This window comes from Diabrotica virgifera, chromosome 1 (assembly GCF_917563875.1).
Source record: "Diabrotica virgifera virgifera chromosome 1, PGI_DIABVI_V3a".
In the NCBI taxonomy this organism is placed as follows: Eukaryota; Metazoa; Arthropoda; class Insecta; order Coleoptera; family Chrysomelidae; genus Diabrotica; species Diabrotica virgifera.
Genome location: NC_065443.1, coordinates 235,614,045 through 235,629,896, shown reverse-complemented (window position 1 = coordinate 235,629,896; position 15,852 = coordinate 235,614,045). Strand labels below are relative to the sequence as shown.

The window sequence follows — 15,852 nt, the reverse complement described above, 5'->3', positions numbered from 1 at the left end:
CTACATTAAGAGATATAATATTGGAAAAGTACGCACCTGGCTGTGAACATAAAATTAAGGATATAAAAAAACTGCATTTGACCAATAGTTACATACGCTATTGAAACAAAAGCTGATGAAAAGACAATAAAATAGTCCAATGAGGGAAAAACAAGGAAGGAGCTGGAAATAGTATGTAACGAGAATGAATGATGATAATACTAGTTATAATTATTGTAAAAACTGGAAGGCCAGTAGGATGGACACCTGGATACTACTAGGAAAACTACCAAAGAGATAAGAAGAGCTGTTCATAGGAAACAAAAATATGTATGATTGAATATAATCCAATAAACAGGTGTTATGAACCTAATATAACAAGAGGAAGAAGGTATTAAATAATCGTGATTAGAATATTTGACTAATAATCAAAACTTACAATTCCTGCTGTCGATTCGCCGAAATTTTTAATAATCAGTTTGCTAGTAACTTGTGCATCTGAAGTTGTGACTATCTTACGGTTGTCGTCCTCGGTGATTGGTTTTCCATTGAAAAACCAACGTATTTCTGGTTTGGGCAATCCATCAGCTCGTACCATCAAAGTCACTTCTCCTTTATGTTCAACTTGATCATCGACTAATCCAGTGATGAATTTTGGTCTTTCGGCTAGAAATAATTTGTGTTCATCACATATTTGGGAATACAAAAAACTAAGAGGTGTTTGTTGAAATGTGCCATGAGTATTGATGATGATATCCCAATAAAGTCTTTTTCGGTAAACGTACGTTGTACGTAGTAAGAAAAGGAACTGGAGATAGTATTTACTAAAATTAAGAGGACCTCAAAAAATGTGTTTAAGCATTATTACTCGTGTTGTGCTCATTCTTTATGGATATTTCAAACTAATATGGTTAGTCTGACTTTATTGACTATTGCAAAGTATTGTAGTAGGTAGGCTAAACCATTTTCTTAGATTGTGAAGTCAGGACATCCTTCTTATTCATGGACTCCTTTCCTGTACACCTTGCCTTGTTGTATGGTGTGGTACCATTTAATTAGTAACTTATGTATATAACACCACATGGACGAACGTCTTGGGATTTTTACTAAAGCCCTTAGTTAAAGGTTCACTGCATACAGAAGAATAGAGAAGACACATGACCTTAATAAGTGGATTTTAAGTATCAATTATATGTCGTGACTTGTAACGTTTTTTTTCATTGTCGTGAATGCTGTTCATACCTTTTCAAACCTTATCTTCTTTCAATCAGATGTGTCCATTGCTCGTCTAAATTATCACCCAGCAGTAAATAGTAGTATTTACTTATACCCCAATATGTTTTTTATGTAAAAGTTGAAACCAAATCTACAACTTTCTTCTGCTACTCCCGAGATAACCGCCCAATACTGCGGGAATAGAAGGTAGAAGATAATGGGTTATTTGGGACATTACTCACCACTCCTACAAGAATGACGCCATTAGTCTCACCCAAAGTTGCAGTTTATGTCAGCGTTCAGTCAGCGTCATGTCAACATCGAGTCAGGGCCATGTCAGCACCCGGTCAGCGTCTCATACATAAGTGTAGCTTATGAGGTCCGTGGGCGAGGCTTGTGAGGTGAGAGTAGGGGTGATGCGGGTATCCCAAGTAACCTATTTTTTGCTGACCTCCGCCTCTGCGTATCGTATTATGTTCAGGAGTTCGCAATTTATAGGTATTTCTTTGCTTATATATCTCAAGGCTAAATTAAACATGTCGTGCGTCTATTTATATAATTTTTATAGTTTATTATGTGATGATTCCCTTTGCTCTTTAGGCCAAGTAATAATATTTTCATTAGGTCGTAACATTTTCATATTTGATACGTTTAATAACAATTTTTATTTCAGCTTTGTTAATTGGTGATCTGGTATTGATTGTTGTGGTCCGTATGTTTGTGATACTTGTGTTGTTTTTAAACGTTGTCAAACATTTTACCATTATGATTTTATTTCATACTTATTTGTCAGTTCTTCATACATTTTTTTTGTAGAGGTTAGATGAATAATCATTTCTGAATCTTTTGTTGAATAATATTTTCTAGCCTGTCTAGGGATGATCGCCATGTATATATCCTTCTTGATGGTAATTTAAAAAAGGTGTTGCTAATTAATAACTATTCCTCCGTTGTAAATGAATGTGTTTAGTCGGTTTCGGGGAATTTATATGAAACACGTTTGAACATATTTCATATACGTGTCTAAGATTCATCCTTGCTTCATCACTTAATCCGTTGTGATTTATTCTATTCCTCATCTTTTTTATACGATTTGTTCTTTTTCTATAAAGTTTATGTAACTAGTATTGATAAGGCATTACTATCTCATGTTGTGGATATACACTGCTAACAAAAATGGTGAGATCCATAGAGTAGGTTAGGTAGAATATGGTTTTATCATGAAATAAAGTCTGGATGTTATATGTTTACGATGTATAATAATGGTAAGCTTGATGTATGTATGTGTTATTTACCATGGTGTTAAAACCGATGTCAAATATATTAAATAGCAAGTTGAAGGCATTAATAAATAATTACAGAAGCTTGGCTTGATTTCTTTAAAATTAAAACTTACTAGTTGGTTCTGCTTCCTCTGTAAAACAATTGTGTGTTAGGTCAGAAGTACTACAATAAAGTTAAAAGATCAAAAAATACTAATAGAAACAGAAAATAAAAAGTTTTTTTCTGTAGGAGTTACTAATAATTTGCAAAGTGTGAGCTGAGAACATGACATGTGTAAATAATCCGTTTGCTAAAAGAAAATCGAAATAGAAACAGAAAAAAACAGGCAATTTCTAATATATAATAATATACAGGGTGTTTGGTAAAGAATGGGCCATAGATTCCTAAGGTTAAAATAGGTCGATTTAATCTAACTTACCTTAGTACGAAAGTTGATAATAACCGAAATACAGGGTGTCAAAGTTAAACTTTTATTTTATTTATTTTTGAATATTTGCCGACAAACATAGGATAACAACACGAAATTTGGTAAGTGGTGCTGGTACTGTACACCCTACTAAAATATGTTAAAGAAAAGTTTCTGGCTATTACCAGAGGCGTACGACGGGGGAACGTGAATGGTTGACCCTTCCCAAATTATACGCGACTGGCGGAATTTCTATTTTAGTGCAATTTTTTGGTTTTCCAATACTTTCTATGTAAATAATATACTCTTAATTCGTAACGATAAAGCCATTAGTTTTCGAGATATTTGAAGCTAAACCTTTTTCATTTTTGCCTTTTCATTTTTAACTTCAAATATCTCGAAAACTAATGACTTTATCGTTACGAATGAAGAGTTTATTATTTGCATAAATAGTATTGGAGAATCTAAAAAATATGCTAAAGTAGCAGTTTCATCAATGGCGTAGAATTTGGGAAGGGTCAACCATTCACTTTCCCCTGTCGTACGCCTCTGGTATTAATCAGAAACGATTATTTAACATAATTTAGTAGCGTGTACAGTGCCTACACTATTCGCCAAATATGACACGGATATGTCAAATTACTTTAAAATATTCTTTTTTTTTTAAATAATTTATTTTTTATTTAAAACTTTAAGAAAATTGTGTGCACGGTACTATAAAACTATTTGACACATCCTTATGATACTTGGCACAGAGTTTAGGCACTGTACCCCCTATTAAATTATCTTAAATAATCGTTTCTGGTTAATACCCGAGGCGTACGACAGGGGAAAGTGAATGGTTGACCCTTCCCAAATTCTACGCCATTGATGAAACTGCTATTTTAGCATGATTTTTAGATTCTCCAATACTTTCTATGCAAATAATAAACTCGTAACGATATTCTCGACGAATATAATAACGACTAAAATAACGAATAAACTCGTCATTCGTAACGATAAAGTCATTAGTTTTCGAGATATTTGAAGTTAAAAATTAAAAGGCACGCTTACTTTGATTAATGTATTATGCTCCTTCGTTTTTAGCTTCAAATATCGCGAAAACTAATGGCTTTATCGTTACGACTTAAGAGTATATTATTTACATAGAAAGTATTGGAGAACCAAAAAATTGCACTAAAATAGCAATTCCGCTAGTGGCGTAGAATTTGGGAAGGGTCAACCATTCAAGTTTCCCCGTCATACGCCTCTGGTAATAGCCAGAAACGTTTGTTTAACATAATTTAGTAGGGTATACAGTACCAGCACCACTTACCAAATTTCGTGTTGTTATCCCATGTTTGTCGGGAAACATTCAAGAATAAATAAAATAAAAGTTTAAATTTGACACCCTGTATTTCGGTTATTATCAACTTTCGTACAAAGCTAAATTAGCTTAAATCGACCTCTTTTAACCTTAGGAATCTAAGGTTAAGCTATGGCCCATTCTTTACCAAACACCCTGTATATAAAACAATATACAGACTTAGTTCTAAATTAGATACACACCCTATGCATGACAACACTGCTTCCCCCCTTCCTACCTAATGCACCTAATTCGCGCTGATTCATTCAGTCATTTGTCATTCAACAGTGGTAATGCAACTCATTCTCATAAGCAATGTTGCCGATTTTAGACTTCCTTCAGTGGGCTATATCTATTCCAACCCTAAACAGTGTGTTTTAAAACTAATATGGACATCCCAAAAAAGTTCTGCAATACAGACTACCTATACGCTTAGAAAACTGGAAGAGGAAAACACTAAGGGGGTCTCACAATTAATATAAAAAAACCTAGTACTTAGTTGCAGGGGAACATTCAGAAAACCTACAAATTGAAATGGGAACTATAACGTCAACTGAAACCTTCCAATACTTGGGAGTCCAAATACTATCAAACGCAGGGAGTAACGAAGAAATAATAACGTGCTATGTACTAAGAGTATAAGCCATAAAAAAGATTTTTCGGGATTCTTCTATATTTTGAATTATATAATTAATAAGGTATTACCAAAGTAGAAAGTAAAATAGTTAATTACTAATTTATTAATCATATTTCGTCACCATTTTGATATTTAGTTGTAATAGTTATTTCATCAGTGGTAAAAAAGACTTTGAAAAGTCCTAATAAAAATTTTTCATTTTTGACTTATACTCTTAATACATATCACTCTAATATTCCAGGATTGGCCAAGCAAGATCAGCTACTAGACAGTTACAAGAACTATTGTTGAGTAACAAAATAAAAGAAAATAATGTTGTTCTGAAGCTATTTATAAAATAAAATAAAAAAATAAAATAAAAATTCCATTTTTATTCAGTTGCAATGCGAAGGCAAAACAATCTTATTTTTCGCTTAGAATACGGAGCGCAGTCCAGCACTCTGAATCGACGATTTTCGACTCTTATTGGAGTCTCATTGGAGAGACGTAGGCCTGCTGATCCATACTCTAAGTGACCAACAACGAGAGTTTATCCCCCACACCGCAACTGACGTGAATTAATTAGGTGACTAGCGTCATCTGGCAAATGAAAGATGAAGTTTTCAGTTCAAATAGCAACATTATTAATATTTAAAAATATTAAAATATTACTAAAAGATTTTTAAATTGAAAACTTATTGGTCCATTTCCTTGATAACACCTCCATGGTTTCTAAAATTTGCAAGCCAAATAGATGCTGAAGCGAAGAAGACAAGAGGGAATTCAAAAACTTAGTTACTCAAAGAGGTAACGACCAATATAAAAATAAAATAAAAATTCCATTTTTTTCAGTTGCAATGAGAAGGCAAAACAATCTTATTTTTCACTTAGAATACAGAGCGCAGTCCAGCTCTCTCGTTGTTGGTCACTTAGAGTATGGAGCAGCAGGCCTACGTCTCTCCGATGAGACTTCAATAAGAGTCGAAAATCGTCGATTCAGAGTGCTGGCACTGCGCTCCGTATTCTAAGTGAAAAATAAGATTTTTTGGCCTTCGCATTGCAACAGAATAAAAACTGAGTTTTTATTTTATTTTTATATTGGTCGTTACTTCTTTGAGTAACTAGGTCCATTTTCTGTTGGAATTTACCAGCTGAACGGACGGGGTCGTGAATTGTAAGTTTTTGAATTCCCTCTTGTCTTCTTCGCTTCAGCATCCATCTGGCTTGCAAATTTTAGAAGCCATGGAGGTGTTACCAAGGAAATGCACCAATAAGTTTTCAATTTAAAAATCTTTTAGTAATATTTTAATATTTTTAAATATTACTAATGTTGCTATTAGAAGTGAAAACTTCATCTTTAAAAGAAAATAAATGAAGAATGTATAAAACAACAATAGAAAGTATTTTGTTGTACGACGTCGAACTCTGGAAGGAGTATAGAACTGAGAGTGTCATGGTTGAAAAATTTAAAGGATTGGTTTAGATGCAGTTCCATGGAACTTTTAAGAGCAGTGGTAGATAGAGTAAAGATAGAGAGAAAAGATAGCGATGATGATATCGAACTTCCGATTGGGAGACTATACTTAAAGATGACGAAGAAGACGTTGAACTCTGAGAAATGAGAAAAATAAACTATTGGAGAGGGTGTTGCCGACTCACTAGACTTGATAGGGTGAGGAACGAAGATATTTGTAGAGAAACGGTAATTGATCTAGATATAATAGATACAGTTTTAGAGAAATCGTTGCTAACCTTAAAAAAACTGATCAAATCTGTAGAATTTTAAACATGATTTGCACGACTGCGCATGATTTCATGCTCATGCTCATCTAGTTTGAACTACTTCCAAAACATACTTATCTCACATTCATCACGTGTATCGTATATACAGAGTAAGGCAGATAAAGGGGCTATTAGAAATATCTCGAGAAATAAAGGCAACTGAATCATGAAAATTGGAATAAAGGGGTTTTGAAGGCTGATCTATTTAATGAAAATATTTTCATCTATTTGCTACTTCCGATTATACCGGAAGTTGCTTATAACTTCGTTTTTTTAAATGGGACACCACCCTGTATATTTTCACATTTTTGGATTCTCCTCGATTTCTTATTTCTTAAAATATGAGGTTTTGTAATATTATACAGGGTAGTTTAAAAGACGTTTTCACGCCCTGTAGACTTGTAGTAGTTTACATAATACACTCTATTTATGTTCATATGATTTTTAATATAGTCTACTATTGTTAAAAATTATTGGTATAGTTAAATTTTTAATTTTAGTATACAGGGTTGGTCGAAACTTGGAATGAGTATTTTCTGAGTGTTTGTAAATGGAACACCCTGTATTTTAGTACTGTAATGATATGATATTTTATGGTACTTTTTAATTTCTTAAGCATTCCCTATACCTAACTGCTTTAATTTGTGAGTTATTGGTGATTCAAGCTAAACATTAATTGCAACACAAAATACGTGAAATTTTATTAGGTTGGCCTTGAAAATGTTCAATCACAAATACTTTTTAGAAATAAATACATATTAATCAAGACTGATACTTAAAATTGCTAATAATGGTTGAGCTATCAAAATACCTACGTAGTTAAGATTGTTGGTGCGATTAACAATTAAGCACAAATTAAAGCAGTTCGGTATAGGGAATGCTTAAGGAGCAAAAAAGTACCATAAAATATCATTTCATTACACTACTAAAATATAAGGTGTTCCATTTAAGAAAACTCAGAAAATACTCATTCCGAGTTTCGACCAACTCTGTATACTAACATTAAAAATTTAGCTATACTAATAATTCTTAACAATAATAGACTATATTAAAAATCATTTGAATATAAATATAATTTATGATGTCAAATTACTACAATTCTACAGGGTGTGAAAGTTGCTACGGAGATATCAAGGTGAATCCAAAAATGTAAAAAGATACAGGGTGTCCTATTAAAAAAAAACGAAGTTATAAGCAACTTCCGGTATAACCGGAAGTACCAAATAGATGAAAATATTTTCATTAAATAGATCAGTCTTCAAAACCCCTTTATTCCAATTTTCATGATTCAGTTGCCTTTAGTTCTCGAGATATTTCTAATAGGTCCTATATCTGCCTCACCCTATATAAGATTAAGTATATAACTTTATTATATTTACTTTACTTACTTTAATAAACTATAAACTATATAACTGTTATCTTTTTGTACACGTGCATAATCTTCTAATATTAAAAAATACTTACTAATAGTCTTAAGGCGAGCCTCAGAGCTAGCATCTCCCAATTCATTTGTAGCAGTAACCTTATAGTACCCTTCATCTCCCAAGAGAACTTGATTGAACACCAACTTGTAGGTCTTATTAACTTTATCTTCAACGATCTTAATTAGATCGCTAGCTTGGACAACGACTCCGTCTTTGGTCCAGACCACTTGGGGCTCCGGGTTGGCCTGGATGACGACGGTGAACTCAGTTGCGTCTCCTGGAACAACCTTAACGTCATGAGGACCATCGATTTCAGGTCGCATCACTATTGAAAGATGAGCGCTGCTTTCCGCTTCTCCCCACTTGTTCTTTGCTTTGATTGTGTACTTGCCGGTAGCTGATGTCTCACCTAATAGAATAAAATAAATAACTTACTAAGGATGGAAATTAACTAATGGAATAACTAGAGTAGGGGTTCCCAACCTTTTAGCAACTGCGTACCACCTGAAATATATTGAAGATTTTGACGTACCAATAAACACCGGGGGCATGGAATTTAAGGAAGCCCCCCCCCCAATTCCTAATTTTTTTAGTAAAATATTTACACTAGGTAGTCTATTTCTACAGGGTGTCCCGAAAAGATTGGTCATAAATTATGCCACAGATTCTGGGGTCAAAAATAGGTTGATTGAACCTCACTTACCTATAAACAATAGTGCACACAAAAAAAGTTACAGCCCTTTGAAGTTAAATGAAAATCGATTTTTTTTCATATATCGAAAACTCTCAGAGATTTTTTATTGAAAATTGAAATGTGGCATTTTTACGACAGCAATATCTTAAAAAAAAAATTAAGTAAAATTTGTGCACCCCATACAAATTTTATGGGGGTTTTGTTCCCTTAAACCCCCCCAAACTTTTGTGTACGTTCCAATTAAATTATTATTGTGGCACTATTAGTTAAACACACTATTTCTAAAACTTTTTTGCCTCTTAGTACTTTTTCGATAAGCCAGTGTTTATCGAGATATTTTGAATATTTGTCGAATCCACCACATATTTGTATATGGTTAAGTACGGTTATAGAGACCTGTTAATAATCTGAAAATTTATTTATAATTTACATTTTTAGGTATATTTTGAAAAAGAAGCTACATCTCGATAAAAGGTGACTTATGAACAAAAGACTAAGAGACAAAAGTTTTAAAAACACTGTGTTTAACTAATGGTACCACAATAATAGTTTAATTGGAACGTACACAAACATTAGGGGGGTTTAAATGATCAAAACCCCCATACAATTTTTACGTAAATATATTGAAAAAGAAGCCGCATCTCAATAAAAACTGGCTTATCGAAAAAATATTAAGAGGCAAAAAAGTTTTAAAAACGTTGTGTTTAACTAATGGTACCACAATAATGAATTAATTGGAACGTACACAAAAGTTTGGGGGGTTTAAGGGAACAAAATCCCCATCAATTTTTTATGGGGTGGACAAATTTCACTATAATTTTGTTTTAAGATGTTCCTGACATAAGAATTATACATGTCCATTTTCAATAAAAAATCTCTAATAGTTTTCGATATATTGAAAAAAATCGATTTTCATTTTGTAACTTCAAAGGGCTGGAACTTTTTTTGTGAGCACATTTGTACTAAGGTAAGTTAGGTTCAATCGAACTATTTTTGACCCCAGAATGTGTGGTATAATTTATGACCATTCTTTTCGGGACACCCTGTATATTTATTTATGTATACAATAGTTCAGAAAAACCAGTCTCACATAAGTTACTAGTGTCAAATGGCATTAAAAAGAGCGTAGCTTGCCAGAAGAGCATTGGATACTCGGATTTGCACCCGATCCAGAAGTCAATTAAGGATTTCTCTTTAAAATTGCCCTTCATAGAATTGTCTTCTCTTAGATCGATGAATCTTTCCTGTAATTACAACTCATTTGGTGAGGTTCCTGCAAAAGGATTTCTGATCCTGTCAAGTTTGAAATAATCCTCAGAGAAACATTTATTACAACTTTCTTGAAAATATTCCAAGTGAAGAATTATGTCAGCAATCAAATCTGGTATTGCAGATATTTTGTTTTCTTCAAAAAACGATGACAGCCTAGGAAATCCAGAAACAATATTTCCCTGTATTTAAGAACATAAAAGAACCAAGTTTTTCTTGAAAGTTTATTTTCTCATTGGCTGTGATGAGTGTTGTGTTTGCTCCCCAAAGACCCATGTTCAACGTGTTGAGTCTGTCAAAATTGTCAGCTAGATACGCCAATCTTGACAATCATTCTTCATCACAGAACAAGTTTTTCATGTCATTATTTTTTTCAGTTCAAAGCATTAAAACTTCTGACGTCACTTGGAAGAGACGGGTGAAAATTTTCCCTCGAGATAACCATCTCACTTCTACATACAACAGAAGAGTTTTGAACTTGCCACACATATCTTCACACATCAAGGAGAATAACCTTGAATTAAGAGTCCTAGCCTTTATGAAGTTAATAACTTTCATAGCATGTGATAAAACGGAGATCATATTTTCCGGTATACCTTTAGCAGCTAATTTTTCTCGCTGTATGACGCAATGTGTACTTCGGCATTCAGGAGCAAATTTATTTATTTTTGCTGCTAGCCCTGTCAATTTTTCTGACATAGCTTTTGCTCCATCTGTACAAACACCAATACACTTTGACAAAGGAACGCCTATTTTGATCATAATAGATTTGTTCTAGCATCAGTTTCAAACGGTTTGAAACTATCAGCGAATAGCGAACCAGCGCGAATAGAGGGGATAGCACTGGTGACTGTATTATGTTCTCTCACTGACCAATTGTTTGCTGACGGTTTCTGACTAGTTTGACTGTTTGCTAGAACAAACCTATTATATACTCATTTATTGTATTAAAAATGCTCTTCACATTTAACAAAAACTCTTCTATAACTTCTTCATAAAAATCAAATCGTACAAATACGAGTAGTTGCGTAGCAGCGTAATCGCTTGTTTCACCCACGTGACGTGTACCACCTGAAACCTTACCGCGTACCACCAGTGGTACGCGTACCACCGGTTGGGAACCCCTGAACTAGAGTAATACATATATGAGAATACAATGTATTTTCGATTTTCAGTAATTGTCGGTTTTTCTTCTTCTTCTAAAGGTGCTTATTTTCTTAAGATCTTGGCGACCATATTGACCCATCTTATTTCATTCACAGCAGCTCGAAATAGATCAGTTGACGCTAGACCAGTCCACTTCCTAAGAATGGCCAGCCGGGATATACGTCTATGCCCAGGGCCTCTCTTACCTTCAAACTTGCCTTGCAGAATCAACTGTAGAAGTCGGTATTTATTATTACGCATAATGTGGCCAAAGCATGCCAAGTTTTTTTTCTTTATGTTGTTAATTATTTCTTTGTTTTTTCTTAGCCCCTGGAGAATAGTTATGTTATTTGTGTGGTGTATATATGAGAACCTCAACATACGTCGGTAGCACCACATTTCAAACGCCTGTAATCGTTTTATGGCATTTTCTGTAAGACTACAGCTTTCTGCTCCGTATATAAGGACACTAACGACGAACATCTAAGAATTGATATGCGCATATTGATACTTAAAGATAAGTTGCAGAGAAGTTTCCTAAGACTGTTGAAAGAGCTTCTGGCTTCTTTCAATTTTTTTTTCGTATTTTTCAATACGAGTTTTATTTCGTGGCTATGATCCCAAGTATCCTTAATGTTACAGCCCAGATAGCATATTTTTTGTACTGTTTCTAGGGGTGTATGGTTTACGGTAATTTTAGCGTTTATGTTGGTGTTCTTATTAACGATCATTATTTTTGTCTTCTTACAATTTAGTTTTAAGCCGTATTTGTTACATGCTCCTACAACATTATCCATCATCCTTTGGAGTTTTCAGAGTATATGTTAAATCATGCTGGTGATACTATGTAACCCTGTCCAACTCCTTTTCCGACTGTAAAGATTTCGGACAGTTCATTTTCGAATCGAACTCTTGCTTTTTGTTAGAGATATAAGTTTGAGACAAGTCTTACATCATTATCATCGAGTCTTAATGTTTTTAGGATATCTATTAGTTTCCCATGTGGGATTTTATCAAATGCCTTCTCGAAATATATGAAACATGCACACACATCGCAGTTGACATCCCTGGCTCTCTGTATTAAAACTTACAAACTGAAAAGTACTTCCCTGGTTCCGAGTCCTGCTCTGAATCCAAATTGAACTTCACTCAGGTGTTCTTCTAATTTCGTGTATATGCGCGAGTGTTAGGCGAGTGTTAGGTATATATAGTTAGGCGTGCTTTAAGTACATGGCTCATCAAACTAATTAATCTATGTTCTTCACATTTTCTAGCGTTTTTTATTGACTGGAAATCCGATCAGAAGGGCTATTTGTGCCACAATGGCTGCCACATGGTTTCCGTAACCATGTGGCACCCAGTGCAGTATAGTCACATCAAAAGTGAAAGATTTCAATATTTAAAAGAGTTTTTCACCCTAGATCAGAGGCCTAGCCCTGTATCCAATTTTTAAAAGTTTTTAGTATGTTGTATTTCTACAATTACTCTTCTTTGAGGCATTTATAATCTGTTAGACGAAGCTCTGATTATGGCATATGCTATTGTCAAAAGTACTTAGCTGATTTTAATAAAGAATTTTTACACATTATCAATTTTTTGAAAACATACACCTGTTGCCGGTTTGACCTACATTCAAAAAATGGACTGGTCTTCTCAAAGTTAGACCTTAATCCTATTGAGCATATATGGAGCCTTCTCAAAAGGCGTGTAAGATGTCGTATACCTGCTCCAACAACCTATGCAAAGATTCGAATGGCTCTTATTGAGGAATGCACCTTATTTCCCCAAAGAGATATCCAAAACGTGATCAGTTCTATGCCAAATCTAATAATGAGTGTCATCTAGAACCGTGGTGGTCACACATTAATGAAACGAGTGATACTTTCGTTTTATTGACTCTATAATTCAATTATTGTTATAACTATAACTCTAATGGTATGTCGACATTTTCAATATATTTATTATTTTCTTAATTTTTCCTTGTTTTTCATTTGTTACTAATAGTGGAGTCACTGAAGGTTTTCACCTCCGATTTCGTTGAACCTCCATCGATTTTCATGAAAATTGGTGAGTAATTAGAGGATACCTCAAGGAACAAAGGTGACATGATGCCAACTTGCACTTTTACTCTAGGGGTGGATGCCACCCCTTCTCGGGGGTGAAAATTATTTTATATAGAGGATAGAGGGACAAATTTTAAAGTTAAAGAGGGACAAAGTTATCAATATAAATCAATACTTTTTGAGTTACTAAAGACCAAAGATTTTATTTTTTCGTAAAAAAAATGCATGTTTTAAATCGGTTTTTCACGTATAACTCAAAAACTATAAGCTTTTACAAAATAGTTATTATTACTGAAATTGATGATAATAAAAAACTAAATACATTACTCACTTAAAGCACTAAACTAATTTTAGTTCAAAGTGAGTTATTGGCAATTGAATGTGTATTTTTTTCGACGGGTACTCAAATCTAAGTATTCAACCTTAAATAACGGGAAAACGATGCAATGTATAAAATATACCTGCTAATTATTTGTCAACGTATTTCGAAATACCTATTAAATGAGCTTCAGAACAAGTTAATAGCGTCAAAATTAAGCAAGTTATGATGAAAATAAAAGAACCCTTTCGAATTTTTTAGGAAAAGTGAAAAATAAAACCTACGCCATTTCCACAAAAATTAAAATTTATAGTAATCCTTACAAGAACTTCTTTATATTAGCATAAGTAATGATTTCAATAATTTTGACCGATTTAGAATGCATATTTTTGAAAAAAAGATGTGATTTAAAAAAATCATAATTTATAAAATTATTGTAATTTTCACATTCTTTTAATAATAACTCCAAAAATACTCAATATACGTAAAAGATGAAATATACCCAAATTTTAGTTTCTTCTGTGCCAAATATTTTACCTGTTTTACTATTTCCATAGGATAAAAAATAACCGAGATATAAACGTTTAAATCTTAAATTTTGCTGTGAAAACCATGCAACCGGGGCCATTTAACCTTTTATTTTAAAAAAAGTAAATTGTCTAAAAGACTAAATTCAACGTGGTTAAATAGCCCTTAGAATTATCTTTCAAACTGTTTTTAGATAAACGTGATATCGCAAAAAAAAAATTGAGTTTATAAAAAAAAACATTTTTGGAAAAATTTTTAAAAGATAAATTTTGAAAAAATTTTGATGCATAAATTTTAATGCTGTCAACATGTTCGGGGGTTCATTTGATATATATTTTTAAGTACTTTGACAAATGTTTAATAAGTTTATGTTATAAAATGCATTTACCCGTTTTATCAGCTTGAATACTTAGATTTTTTTACTCGCCGAAAAAAATATATATTCCATTACCTATAACTTACTTTTAGTTAACATTAAAAGGTTTTTCTAGCAAAGGGTTTATTTCATTTTTTATTAGATTCAATTTTGGTAATTATAACTTTTTTTGTAAAAACTTATAGTTTTTGAGTTATTGATGAAAAATCGGTTAAAACATGCATTTTTCTCAAGGAAAATTAAAATCTTTCATCTTCAATAACTCAAAAACTTTTCATTTATTTTAATAACTTTATATAATAAATTTTGCTTAGAATTTGTCCCTCTATCGAATTGTGGGGTTATTTTCAAAAAAATAATTTTCACCCCCGAAAAGGGGTGGCATCCACCCCCAGGGTAAAAGCGCAAGTTGGCACCATGTCACCTTTGTTTCTTGAGATATTCTCTAACCACTCACCAATTTTCATGCAAATCGATGGAGGTTCAACGAAATCGGAGGTAATAGCTCATATGCACCTTCAGTGACTGCCCTATTGGGACCGTGCAAGTTCGGCAAAGCGACACCTATTTCTACGCTCTGTACTTTTATTCGCACTTTTAATTATATTGGCGAATTATATTAGTCCTGGTTGCTGGATAATTGTCAAGGCCTTAGTCCAAAAAAATAATAAGAAGAAAAAATAAGATGCAGGTTATGTTATGCAAACATAAACAATTGTATGTAGTAAATAAAATTAGTTATTAAAATGCAGTACTGCAAGCAAAATACAATTAATTAAATTTACCTTTATATAATAATTGCATATCATATCAGTATTGTGGAGCAATATATAATTTTTCTGCTCCAATGACAGAAGCTATGAAATATACGTCAATTTGACAATTTCAATTGACAATATGAATTATTTAAGAGAGTTGCAATATTTCTCCGCGACTCGCGCACGGTCGTTTCTCGTTTCCCTTCCAAGTACTTGCACACCGCGAATAATAATAATGTCGGATTATATGTGCTACAAGAGTAACTGACTCAATACTCAATACATTTAATTCTATATTAATAAGAAAAAATAAAAAGATGGGTGGCACGTGTTCTCTGACGCACAGTGTATATTTAACAAAAAATCTCCTCCTAGGATTAAACTTAAGTTTAAAGATATTATAGCTCAGCTGTTTTGGGAAAAACTAGGTATTATTTAAATCTCTTTAATCTCAATACTTACATCTAGGAAGGGCCAATGAATAGGTACATTCTTTAAGACCATCCTCAATTTCAGTATCTTCCGATTCAAGCACAGCCTTCTGTTTCTCAAATTCTTCATCTGAAATCTCTTTTCCATTTTTACACCTAAAATATTATTAAAAATCCATGAAATATTATTAAAGATATATCACTTAAAATATCAACT

The 15,852-nt window shown here is 33.0% G+C and overlaps 1 protein-coding gene across 11 annotated transcripts in view; it reads right to left on the bottom strand.

The window, feature by feature from the left end:
* The window catches only part of LOC114333136 (obscurin), a 615,016-nt gene that overhangs the window by 138,836 nt on the left and 460,328 nt on the right, over nucleotides 1-15,852 (bottom strand). For 10 of the 11 annotated variants that reach the window (XM_028283003.2, XM_028282967.2, XM_028282979.2 and 7 more), the window contains 4 exons: nucleotides 15,667-15,791; nucleotides 8,092-8,460; nucleotides 2,591-2,608; nucleotides 419-645 (listed from right to left, as the gene is read on the bottom strand). In XM_028283003.2, coding sequence (XP_028138804.2) covers nucleotides 419-645; nucleotides 2,591-2,608; nucleotides 8,092-8,460; nucleotides 15,667-15,791 — 739 coding nt within the window. The remainder of the gene's footprint in view (nucleotides 1-418; nucleotides 646-2,590; nucleotides 2,609-8,091; nucleotides 8,461-15,666; nucleotides 15,792-15,852) is intronic. The other variant, XM_028282971.2, reaches the window with a different exon arrangement.